The 14008-nt window shown below is 34.9% G+C and overlaps 1 protein-coding gene across 1 annotated transcript; it reads left to right on the top strand.

Annotated features, from left to right (window-relative positions):
- Nucleotides 1-406: 406 nt before the first annotated feature.
- On the top strand, nucleotides 407-1354 carry LOC128124607 (olfactory receptor 10W1-like). Its single transcript, XM_052761085.1, has one exon. The coding sequence runs from the start codon at nucleotides 407-409 to the stop codon at nucleotides 1352-1354; it is 948 nt and encodes a 315-aa protein (XP_052617045.1).
- The last annotated feature ends 12654 nt before the right edge of the window (nucleotides 1355-14008 follow it).

Raw genomic sequence — 14008 nt, 5'->3', positions numbered from 1 at the left:
TGTGTGTTAAATCTATAAAAAATAAGTATATGAGTGAATAATGGATGAAATTCTTCCTGACCACTCTTAAGTGATTTTTGACTCAAGAAACTCTTGATGATAATGAGTTTGCTGAAAGAATTTGATTGTTACTACATGTCTTCTGAAAATATCTTTCTGTATCCACCCATTTCCTCTGGTGGTTTTAGTTAACAGTCTTTCATTACCAAACTGTTCACAGGTAGAAGTTAGTATATAGATTTACAGGGGAACAAATTTCATAAAAACAGAAAATAAAAGATACAGTCTGTTTCTCATATCCAAATCTATATTTGATTAATAAAATAAAATCATTGTCTATAAGGTAACTATATCACTCATCTGACAGGTGCTATTTTCCACTTTAAAGAGAATACCTGTGGACTCAATGACCTGGGAGAACCACTCAGCACTGGAGTTTGTGTTCCTAGCCTACCCCAACTGCCCAGAGCTACGTATGCTCTGCTTCCTTGGAGTCAGTCTGGCTTATACATTGATCATCTCTGGGAATATCCTCATTGTGGTCTCCATCTATACAGAAGCCCGCCTACATACACCCATGTACTATTTCCTGGGCAGTCTCTCGGGGATAGAACTATGCTACACTGCAGTGGTGGTACCACATATCCTAGTGAACACCCTATATTCAGAGAAAACCATCACTCTGCTGAACTGTGCCACTCAAATGGTCTTCTTCATTGGACTTGGTAGTGCTGATTGCTTCCTTCTAGCTTCAATGGCCTATGACAGGTATGTTGCCATCTGTCATCCCTTACAGTATCCTCTCATCATGACTGTAACTCTTTGTGCCCGCTTGGTTGTGGCTTCTGTGGTCATTGGTTTGTTCCTGTCCTTACAGCTTGTGGTCTTCATCTTCTGTCTTCCATTCTGTCAGACTAAGGGAATAGAGCACTTCTTTTGTGATGTGCCACCAGTGATGCGTCTTGTGTGTGCCACAAGTCATATCCATGAGCTCTCTGTGCTAGTGGCAGCCACACTAGCCATTGCTGTACCTTTCCTTTTCATTGCTACCACCTATGCCTTGATAGTGGCTGCTGTGCTCAAACTCCATTCAGCAGCTGGCCGCCGCAGGGCCTTTAACACCTGTTCTTCTCACCTCACTGTGGTGCTGCTGCAGTATGGCTGCTGTGCCTTCATGTACCTGCGCCCTAACTCCACCTACCACCCCAAGCAAGATCAATTCATCTCTCTAGTGTACACACTGGGAACCCCATTCCTCAACCCCTTCATCTACACTCTTAGGAACAGTGAGATGAAAGGGGCCATAGGGAAAATTCTTACCAGGAATTATCTCTCCCAAAAACTGATAGGATAGAAAACATCCAATATAACAAAGTTTCATCCTGGCTAAAGCAAATCCCTGTGTCACTCTAAAAGTATTGTCTCTACTGATATTGAAATCATGTTCACAGAAACAATAAACATAAAGCACCTTAATTTTTACCTATGTGTGGTGACATTCTTTACTATGTGCTGCTTTTAGACTGGGTGATTAGTCTTGTAAGAAAGATATAAGTAAGTGCATGAGCAGAAAGTAATGTTAAGTGGAAAATGTATGGATTTATATGACTATTTAGTAGGAAAGATTTGGTGTATTACATAAGTTTTTGATAAAAGATATAATGGGATTGTCTGCATCACTTGTGAGCCAGGAAATGATTGATTGCAGGGAGTCATCATCATTAAGACACCTAAAAAGTAAGAACAAATATACTGTTATCAGAAACCCATTAAAAATTGATGCAAAAGGGAATTTATTCTAGGAATGGTAACTTTGGAGTAAAGAATCTTTTAACCAATACAATCACACAAAGGGAAACCAGGAAAGGCAATACTATAACCTCTTGCATCTATTGCTCAGTCCTGTAATGGGAAACACAAGTGGATGCAAGAGGGACTGGTATCTGTGTGATTGTATCATGAAGTCATTCTCTTGAGATATAAGATTTGTACACAGGGAATTTGAGGGCTAGCAACAGACAGAATGATTAAAGTTGTTTATTATACATAAAAGTACATTTTCTAATAAATTATTGTTTAAATAATTTTTTCATTAAGGAATGTAATTCAGCGTTGCATTTGTCTTAAAATGCTATGTATTAGTAATGTTATCATTAAGTGCTTATAGTGTTACAAATAATACATAGCATATAATATATATATGTATATATATATTTTTTTCTATTAGTCTTAAAAGTATTTGCTTTTATAGTAATAGAAGAATATCTGAGTAGAAAGATCCAACATGGCCAATAATTTCAGATAACTAATATTAGTAAAAAATCCTAGACAATGTAATTTCTCTGTAATAAATGGAGGTAGTTTGCTGCCAGATCTAAAAGGCAAAGTATCCAGTTATGCTCAATGTTGTACAGACAAGTATTCCAAAGTGATGCCTCTTCTTTTCCCTTCTGTGTGGACTGTGTATATAATTTAAAGAAGGGGGTGTTACTAATTACAAGGTCTTACATTTTTAGCATGGTTGGCAGTTTGAATCTTTGAGATGTTTTCTGTGACACATCTGATTGGTTGAAAGTTCGACATGACTTTTGAAGAAATGTTCATCCTGTGGATCAAAAAGCATGTCTATAATTTTAAGTTAGCTAATAGTATATTGTTTGGATTTAGTTTTCATTTGGTTCTTGATTTTGCATTTGGAGACAGGGTCATACTATGTGGCACAGGTTGGCATAAAACTTGCAATCTTTCTATTTCAGCCTCCAAAGAAATGGGACTATAAATATGAGCTACTATTCTTAAGAAATTGTGTGATTTCAATTTTCAATGTCATTGCATAGGTTGTCGATAGTCAAAATATTCAACTGTCATTGTAGATTTGTCCTCTCATTATAATTCCCTGCTTTTATTTTTATCCCAAGAAATGGATCTATAATTTTCAATTTCAAGACACGTATTTTTATATTGTTTTTGTTGTTTATATTTTGAGATTATAATTTGATTACATTTCTCCCTTCTCTTTCCTTCCTCCAAACCCTCCCATGTTTCCCTCCACTCTCTTTCAAAATGATGGGCTCTTTTCACTAATTGCCATTGTATGAATATATGTATTTTCACATACATATATTCTTAAATATAAACTCTTGGGTCTATACAGATATATACATATATATTTTATATATTCTGTGTTTTGAAACTTTGTTATAGGACTTAGACATGTCAAGCATGTTTATGTCTTACTGAAGTACCAATCACTTTGCCATTAATCAACATTTCTTTCCATTTTTAATTCATTGAGAATTTCATATTTTATATAGCAAAATATGACCACATATAACCCCCTCTTTATACCCTCAAGCCACCAATTTCATACCATCTTATTTGCTGTTTAACCTACTTTATCTTATACCTGTCCCAGCTGTGATTTGAATCTACTCTGAAAAATAAGAGACATAGAAATAATAGAATAAAAGGGTTGATTATTGAATCTACTCTGAAAAAAAGGGAGGATATATAAATGATAAGATAAAAGGTAGATTTTTGAATCTACTCAGAAATGAAAAAAGAGGGAATATGGAATAATAAGATAAAAAGGTAGATTACTGAATCTACTTTTAGAAAGCAAGTACTTGTTTTAAATATTTTACATTGGATTGGATTTTTCTATATTGTATACAAATTTTGTATTGGACTAACCAAAATAGGATAAATAACGAAATTTTTTATCTGAATTTGTCAAATGCTAATGGACTGGACATTATATATATATATATATATATATATATATATATATATATATATTAGAGTTTTTTGTCTGAATCTGTCAATTGTTAATGGACTAGACATTGTTAATGTAATTCTTGACTGTATATATTGTATATATTTTTTATATTAGCTATAACTTTTTTATTTTGAACAAAAAGGGGAAATGTGGTTGATATATTGTGCATCCCAATACTTATCTGGAGGTTGGAGAACAGAGCAGCTACTATGTTAAACAGAGAGATTAGGCAGTGGTAGCACATGCCTTTAATCCTAGCACTCACTCTAGAGGCAGAGATCCAGCTGCATCTCTGTGAGTTCAAGGTCACACTGGAAACAGCCAGGCATGGTGACACACACCTTTAATCCCAGCACTTGAGATCTCTTGTCTTGCTTGAGAGAGATATATGCCTTTAAGCTCAGGAAGTGATGACAGGAAGTAGACACAATGCAGAGACAGGGAGATCTTAGTGAGTTCAAGGCCAACCTGGTCTACAGAGCTAGTTCCAGGATATGTGAGACTACACAAAGACACCTATTTCAAAAAAAAATGATTACAATGGTGGTGGTGGTGGCGGCAGCTGCGGTGGTAGTGGTGGTGGTAGCTGCAGTGGTAGTGGCTACATGATGGTGGAGGCCATGGTAACAAATGGTGGTTATGGTGGAAGTGAAGATTGTGGTTGTGCTGGGGTAGTAATGACAGGAGTGAAGTTGGAGATAATGAACAACATTTATGTAGTTTATAACTAATGTCTATTGATAGCTTATGTGCTTTGAAGCATTTTAATCCTTACAAAACTTTTAGAAGACTCAGACTACTGTTGTCTCTGGATTATATATAGGGGGATGGATATAAAAAGAAACTATAAAATTATTCAAAGTAATGAGCTAGTAAAATACATAAACTGGACTACAAATAGGCAATGTTGCACCTATACACATGCATCTCATCACTCTTGTGGCTCCCTGCTGCTCCCTGTGTTACAGCAAGAAGGCTGTGTTGTTTGAAGATTCCATAAAATAGAAAATATCAGAAGGTGGAATGGGAGGGTGTGAGGTCAGAAATTCCACAGAATCAATAAACTGGTGACATTTACAGACCATTGTTAAAACTTCATATAGCTGGAATTATTCAATATGGCAAAAGCTTTTTCAATCCCAAGTCAACTAGAAAAGACTAAGATTGTGCATGAACTTGGTATCTGAAGGGTTTTTGCTCCTAAATTAACAAAGGCAACCCCATGAAGTCCATTAGTCAGAAAACCCATGAAGTATCACATTAGTCAGAAAAAGAGGATTTAAAATAATGCACTAACCACCAGATATGGGAAGTTGTTTGGTTTTGTTTTTACAAAATAGTAACATAGTTAAATATTGTTTATAACAGGGGGATTTATTATAAAACAATGGTTTTTACAAATAATGTTTAGCTATAATGTAAAATGTTCCTCTCCAAAGTATTATCTTTAATTTCTGAAATAAAAATAAGTTAATAAAAAGGAAAAGAAAACTTTAAAAAAAATTCTGAGTGAAATACAAAGTCATAGCAGAGTTTTGAACAGAGGAGTAGGATTAGCAGGCTTTCATTTTTAATAAACCACTCTTTCTGCTGAAGAAAAACTTTTCTATCTGAGAGGAATAGTTTATTCTGTCTTTCCATTGCAGCACTACCAGAAAGCAAGCATATTTGGATGTGTTTGAAAGATTAAACTCTAGAAAAATTTGTAGACTGAATGTAAGGTCAATGATGACCAAATTATTTTTTATCTGTGTAAGTTAATAATAATAAGTCATTTATTGATATGGGGAAGGCTGTGATAGAATTGAGTGCAGGAGGTAGGGAAAATTGAGAAATATTTTGTGAGGACCTTGGGTTAAATCCTCTCTGCTATTTTTAAAAAGGGACATGAGCATGAAATTTCACATGTTATGTTAAAATCTTTGGGATACCTATAAAAGATTATGGCTACAGAAATCATTACTATATTGCTAGTATTTAAGTATGACCCTTCACATAATTAATATAATTTTCAATATTTGGTATTTCTACCAATATAATGTGTAGATTTTGGCTCTTCTTTCCATACCAAAGCTGAGGCAGAGTAACTATGTGAGATGGGTATTAAGTTGCCTTGAGAACCAAACCTGCACATAGTATAATTAAAAAAATATTTGTGACATACTGAAAAAAGATATGATTTAAGGATCATGAATATGAAGTAGGTTAGGTACACAAATATAAAATTAATAACATCAACAATAAAGTACATGATTTTAAACATGACTATGGGGAGAGATGAAAAGAAATAAATAAGAAAATTATGATTAGGCTAAAAGGGTAAAGTTATCACTTCTAAAAAATGCTTTGAAGACTCTAGAAATCTGTCTGTGGAGATGACTTAATGGGAAAGAGCAAGATTTGCTGTGAAATCATGTGGATCTGTGTTCAAATTCCTAGAATTTATGTGATAATTGGGCATGGTATTTATGCCCGTAAGCCCAGTGCTGTGGGAGGTAAAGACAGGAGTATTGCTGGGGTTTCTTCAAAATTAGCCTAGCTCCATGTACTCAAGGGCATGAGGTGGAATAGGACATCCTATATTCTTTTCTAGCATCCATAATGTCATTGCAGAAAAATTGTTTTTTAAATCAACAGAAGGAAACTTGATTAAGAAAGGAAAAAATAAGTAGAATAAGGAAAAATTATACAAGAGACAAAAAAAAAGAGGACCATGGAAAAATATTTCACACACTCTGCTTTTGAAAAAAAAGCCACAGTTCATTTTGTTTTAAAGCTTGGTGTTCATGGAGTACAATATCTCCCATCATAGATAAGAATGCCCATTTATGAACTTCCCTGTGGCCTGAAGATGATAACTGTCGCATGTTACAGGCAAAAATAATACCCCGGATCTCCAGAAAGTCTGGGTCAGTGTTGGGTCTGTTTCACAAGCTTCAAAGTCTAACATTGGAATTAGTATTTGTCTTCAGAAACTCTCTTGGGATATCCTATCTGGAATGAAAAACCATCAATTCCCTTTTGGGTGTCAGATAGGAATTACTGATACCGGCCTGTAATCCCAAGGCAACAATTTTTATAGTGACCACACAGAAAAGTTTCTCCTTAACATTTGTCTTTCTCTAAATGAATTAAGTTTAAGGGTTCCCATCAGGGATTTGCCTTTTCTTGAGGGACTCATTAATTTTGTCGACATCCCAGGAAGGACACTCAGATATCTGACTAGATCAGCCATGAATGGACTCAGTAATTGTATCAGATTCTATTCTATATTATTGAGGAAGACCTAAGTTTTCTCAGTCAGGGCTTAAATTTGGATTGTTCCATAATATCATAGTTCTCACGGATATTCTTCTCACTCAATTCTACCCCATTCATTGATTACTAAGGAGTCTCTTTTCTCCTGGGTGCCAGAATATATAGAATACTTTCAACTGTCGTGTGGACCTTACAAAGGCACCATGCTACCTTTTTGTTCCCTGTGTAAGATGCTAACCAAAAACCTTGTGGACCTTCATTCTCTATTCACCTATAAGAAGATTGGCAAAGTCTTTCTGGGGGGGCTCCCTGAGGTATCTGTGGCAGCAACATCTCAGCAGCAAAGTTAACTGGCTATTTGGTGAGTTTCCTTAGATGGCCAAGGGAACAAAATGAATCTGAAATTGATGACAGATTGTCTAAGAGACTTCATTTCTTTGATATTGATTCTCTTCCCACAAATAATAAAAAATACAATTTCTATAATACTTTATAATTGAAAGTGAGTAATCACAAATATCAAGATTGAGTTATGGACCACAAATGAGTTGTTTAAGTTTTCATTATTATTTGCATTTACAGACATAGAAAAGAGAGCTATGATACATGGTTGAATTTTCTAGCATAACATATGTGATAAGGTCAGACTAAAACTCCAGTCATCTGCATTTTATGCATGTCATTGAAACATGACAAGTTCTATGTGAAAATTATATGTCACATGTTAAAATTTTATTTAAAATTAATTGTATCAGTTGCTCACAAAGTATTATCATGATAACATGTTCTGTAAATCTCTGAAAATATAAGGGAATCTTTTCAAATTTTATTTTTAATTTCTAAAGAAGGGCAGGAAATTCTTGTTTTAAAGAACCCAGTTTAAACTGGATGGTGGTGGCACACACTTTTAATCTCAGCACTTAGAGGCAGAGACAAGAGATTCTCCAAATTTGAGGCTAGCTTGGTCTATAGAGAGTTCTATAATGGTCAGGGCTACACAGAGAAACTCTGTCTCAAGAAAACCAAAAAGAAAGAATGGAAGGAAGAAAGAAGGAAGGAAGGAAGCAAGGAAGGAAGGAAGGAAAGAAAGAAAAGAAAGAAAGAAAGAAAGAAAGAAAGAAAGAAAGAAAGAAAGAAAGAAAGAAAGAAAGAAAGAAAGAATACAACTTAGGAATTAGTTCCTACGTGTGTTATCTTATCTTATGAAGCTAAGTTTAGCAATCATTACTTTTTATTCTCTCAATTGTGGCCAAGACTTGAGTTAATAGTTTAAACTCAGCTAATGTTTGCCTGGTTGTTTTATATGCCGATAAATTGCAGTGGCCAGGCAGTTGGGGAAAGAATAAGCTTATCATAAAGTTCACAAATGGCATGCCTGTCACCAGAGTTGAGGAAACATGATGATCAGATAAAGGTTTACAATGTAGAGTATGTAAAATTATTGATATAACAAATATTTCAAAATTTTATTTTTGCACTTTCTACTGTTTCAGTTGATCAGTGACTAATCAGTGATCTCACCTGACTAGTTTAATATTGTTGTCTGTACCAGAAAAACATAAACAGAGTGACCATTGGAAAGAGAGAAGTCACAGTCGGTGTGGTCTAAAGTAATTATAGCATAACTCAGGTAGGAATATAAAAATTAATGAAAAAAATATCCCATAGCCTTGTGGAATTTAATATAGCAGTAACTAAAATGTTTATCAAACTGGCTTTGACAAAAAAAAAAATGATTGCTTTAAGTATCAGGCTCTCAAAAGGCAATACAGACATTCATAAACAAGTGTATTCTTTACATGAAAATGATGGCAAGGTTGTGGTAGTCTCCAGCAACAGTCTTGGGGAAAGTCACAGAATATTAAGGATGAAAAATGCAATCAGTGGGTTTTCAGAGACTGTTCAATAATGGAAAAAAGAAGTGCTTAATGTCACACAGAGATATAAGTGCACACACAAAGGTGTTTTAAAAGTCTTTGGTAGTGACCTTCAACATAATTCATATCAAGTTTTTAAATACAAATTCATATTTAAATGAGGTTTTTAGGTCACAGCCTGACCTTTAGCATATGTGCTCTTTTTCCTTGCAGTTGCTCTATTGAGATTTGTTCTGGCAGACATCAGACTCCAAACATCCATGTCTTGCTTGAATCAAAGAAAAGATATGTTGTGAATCAAATCATGACCGCATCCCCATGTATGTAACATTACTGCCTTGGTTTTCAAGTCTTAAGAAGACAGACTCAGAAAGACAAACATGGTATGTACTCACTCATAGCAGGATACTAGACATGAAACAAGGATGACTTGTCTGCTACTCACATCACCAGGGAGGCTACCTGGAAAACAGGACCCCAAGAAAGACACAGGGATCACCCAATGACAGAGAAATGGAATGAGATCTACATGAACAGCCTGGACATGAGTGGGGGTAATGAAAGGCGAGGGTTGAGGGAAAGAGAGCTTGGGGGAGCAGGAGATCCCAGCTGGATCAACAACAGAGAGGGAGAACAAGGAATAGGAGACCATGGTAAATGAAGACCACATGAGAATAGGAAGAAGCAAAGTGCTAGAGAGGCCCACAGAAATCCACAAAGATACCCACACAACAGACTGCTGGCAATGGTCGAGAGACAGCCCGAACTGACCTACTCTGGTGATGGGATGGCCAAACACCCTAATTGTTGTGCTAGAAACCTCATCCAACTACTGAGGGATCTGGATGCAGAGATCCATGACTAGGCCCCGGGTGGATCTCTGGGAGTCCAATTAGCGAGAATGAGGAGGGTTTATATGAGCGAGAATTGTTGAGACCAAGGTTGGATAAAGCACAGGGACAAATAGCCAAATGAATGGAAACACATGAACTATGAACCAATGGCTGAGGGGTCCCCACTGGATCAGGCCCTCCAAATGGGTGAGACAGTTGATTGGCTTGATCTGTTTGGGAGGCATCCAGGCAGTGGGACCAGATCTTGTGCTCATTGCATGAGTTGGCTGTTTGAAACCTGGGGCCTATGCAGGATTGTTTGGCTCGGCCTGGGAGAAGGGGACTAGACCTACCTGGACTGAGTCTACCAGGTTGACCTCAGTCTGTGGGGAAGGCTTTGCCCTGGAGGAGATGGGAATGGGGGGGGGGGGTGTTGGGGGGAAGGTGAGGGGGACGGGAGGGGGGAGAACAAGGGAATCCGTGGCTGATATGTAGAACTGAATTGTATTGCAAAATAAATTAAAAAAAAAAAAAAAAACAGCAGACAAAAAAAAAAAAAAAAAAAAAAAAAAAGAAGACAGAACCATTCTTGAAAGTTTTCCTGTACCAAGTTCTGCCTTATTTGGTTTTAATGATATGTGATTGTAATTCTGCTGAAATTCTTCCTTTATTTTGTTTTTATATTTCTTTAACTTTTACTCATTTTCTTATTATTGAAGGTTTAGAGAGCAACAAAAGCTGTGAGAATATGCAGGTCTAAAGCACCTCACACTCCATTTCAGAAAAGATGAGATAAAAGAGTAAGTATCCAAGGGAAATTCCATCCTGATGAGAAAGCTGGGAGGAAGCACTCTCTATACCCAGATAACCCAGGAATGTTACACATTTAGAACATTTGGTGTTTATAAATTGTTTACAGGGACCCTGTTCACATTCCCTGTTACACATTAGAAAACTAAGTAATGTCATGTAATGTGATCAGTATGAAAATTAAATTAGCAGGTAAGAGTATTGGGGTTCCAACTCAGATTTGATCATGAAATCCAATTAATCAACTCTCTATCATCCTTTCTCATGACACTTTCTGAAATGCCAAACATAAAACAAGATTCCTCAGCCATGTAATAATGGAAAACCGTGTACGTTCATTGTAATACATTTATACAAAGAAAAACAAAGCAATAAATAGAAAGACTCAATTATATCAACCCACAATGCCAATAGTTAATGTTTCCAGGCATATTCTATCCTTTTTTGAATATATGTAATTACTTTTAAGTGCTATGTTGTTTTAAAAACTCATTTTCATGAGCTTTCCAAATCTTGTTAGATTTTCCAGTGTCATTTCAAATTATTTCAGAGATTTGCACCATAGGCATAGTAAACCAACAATAAGCTTTCTTTCCATGTTGGTAATTTGAGTTTTTTTCTCTTTAATTTATTTGTTTTACATCCTGACCACAGTTTCCCCTCCCTCCTGTCCTCCTATCCTCCTACCTCTGCTCTGCCTCCCCCACCCACCCATTCCTCCATTTCTATTCAGAGAACAGCAGGCCTCCCATAGATAATCTACAAATTATGGCATATCCAGTATCATACTTGATACTTCAATTTCAATTTGCTCCATTCCATTGAAAATTATGGCAAAACTCCATGTCTACATATGAAAACAAATTTCTGAAAGTAAAGTGTATGTGTTTCTTCAGCTCTTTCATTATACATTACCAAGCTCTCTCTCTCTCTCTCTCTCTCTCTCTCTCTCTCTCTATATATATATATATATATATATATATATATATATATATATATATATGTATGTATGTATGTATGTATATGATATATCAATTACACCCAGATTGAATATTTTGGAATATACCTGTCACTCAAACTTGAATGTGACCAGCATTTATCATTCATTCATTACAGTCAGTTTGCACCCAGAAAGTTGTTTCCCTCTTTGTCTATTTATTTGAAGACCAATGAAACTGGATTTTATTTATTTGTTTACCTTTATGTTTCTTAAAAATTTTCAATAATTTTTTTATGGGAAGATTATTTTTTGCTGAATTATAAAACATCACTTGTTATTAAATGTGCTCAATGTGTTCTTCATTCAAAAAATTTATACATTCTTTTTTTTTTTTTTTTTTTTTTTTTTTTTTTTTTTTTTTTTTTTTTTTGGTTTTTCGAGACAGGGTTTCTCTGTGTAGCTTTGCGCCTTTCCTGGAACTCACTTGGTAGCCCAGGCTGGCCTCGAACTCACAGAGATCCGCCTGGCTCTGCCTCCCGAGTGCTGGGATTAAAGGCGTGCGCCACCACCGCCCGGCAATTTATACATTCTTTATCTTGCCCAAGTAAATGTATTCTGCCCTTTGATTATTTAGTTAAATATATTTATGTACCTTGAGATATTAAAAATCATGTGTACTTTCTAGCTTTTCTTTACTTTTCAAAGTACTTAAGTCCTCCCAATGAAAACAAGTTTTCATGTATACAATTTGAAAAATGACTACAAAGATAATTATTCTTTCACCATGTTAAGATGTTGAGGCTTTGTAGCTGTGTTGAAATAGTAATGGCTGCCAAGTGATATACATTTACTGGGGGATCAGCCAGTGCTGTTCTAAATACTTTCATTCATGACTCTAGAGAACATTTGCATAATTTCACTTCTTGTGGCCTGTCTGACTGTATAAAATTTGCTTTAAATATATGCAGTTATTTTACATTTGTAGATTATATTATTATATGTATATAGTTATGCACATGTGTTTTATATCATATGTTCTGTTGTTACTAGCAATTTATTTTTTGGTTTTCATAATTTTTGCATTAACAGTTCATTTTAAAGTATATTTTATGTGTGATTCTTCAAAACACATTATTTTACTTTGTGGTTTCCTAGTCTGGAGTTTTATATTCTAATTAAGCACCCAGGAACCTAGAGAATTTATTGAAAAGTTGTTTTGATTACAGTTAAGAAGACATATTCCCATGCCATGCCCTTGTAACTCTCAGACACTTTTTCTACTGCTTCAGAAACAGAAGTCACTATGGCTAGGTATATATTTTGTTTTTACAATCTTTTTCTTAAAACTATATAACATGCTATTGTTATCTTTTTTAATATAATTGCAATTGATATTATTATTATTCAATATAATTATTGCAATTGATGTAATTATTTTCCAATACTTTATACACATAAATTTCTCTTTATTTCATCTAATAATTTTCATGTATAATTTAATTTTGCTACTACATTTTGGTTTCAGGTAACACTACTCTGATCATAACATAATTCTGTTTAATTCATTGTCATGTAAATTATTATCTGAGTTGAAAAGGTTTGGGTCACAGTAGGAAATTTAGAAAAAAATTCAAATAAGGGGAAATATATGAAAAATGTATGGCAGAATAGATTATAAAAAATCAGACTGAGGATGATTGTCTAGTTTGATATGAGTTCAAAACTGGATGTAAAGTGAATGTATCACAACTATTAGAGTATGGCCACATTGTGGGGTTATGATAAAGCTATGAGATGAACAGAGTATTGCTACACAGAATTGCAAGAGCAACCTGAGCAACATTTGCTGATATGATGTGGAAACTGTTTACAATAAAGTACATGTGTTATCATTACATACAGGAATTGAGACATAATTAAGCTAATCTGCAATGATAAAAGCCAAAAGAGTGGTTATCATTGTGGTACATAAAGATTAAAGAGGTAGGAAAGGTATCTGTATAGTTATTATTGTGTATGTTCATCTTGGTAGTGACATGATTTTATTGCACACACCACTATCTGCATATGTTCTAGCTGAATAAAATGTATGCTAAACATGTGAACAGTGCATCCATTTATCTAATTTTAAACATACCAGCAATATTTCTTTGTAATTCTTAAAGACATGTACAAAAACACCCTTTTACATACAAACAAAATTTTAGCATTTCTCAGTTAAAATGCTAAGACAAATTGGTAAAGGTATTTGAGCCAAAGAATCTATAGATTTTATCTGGAATTTGTCCATAGATAAGCGTTTCCATTACTAATAAAGGTTTCTAAGGGAAAAAATGTCAGAATTTTTACTGTGAATTCATCTCCCAACATTGGAATTGAAACTGAAATTTAAGAAGGAAATCACAGAGCAAAGCTCAGATTCAGACTCTCTGCTTTTCCTTAAACTTGAAGCAACTCAGTAAATGAGAGATTGCCATCCCACACCACCCACTTATTTTTTTTTCCAGAAGAC

Source organism: Peromyscus californicus, unplaced genomic scaffold, assembly GCF_007827085.1.
Source record: "Peromyscus californicus insignis strain IS unplaced genomic scaffold, ASM782708v3 Scaffold_4__1_contigs__length_199733344, whole genome shotgun sequence".
NCBI classification, from domain to species: domain Eukaryota; kingdom Metazoa; phylum Chordata; class Mammalia; order Rodentia; family Cricetidae; genus Peromyscus; species Peromyscus californicus.
The sequence above is the reverse complement of the archived record's forward strand: the minus strand, read 5'-3'. Positions and strand labels throughout refer to the sequence as shown.

What these genes read in the sequence shown, in the direction of transcription:
- LOC128124607 (XM_052761085.1), top strand. Translation starts at nt 407, where the DNA reads ATGACCTGGGAGAACCACTCAGCACTGGAGTTTGTGTTCCTAGCCTAC.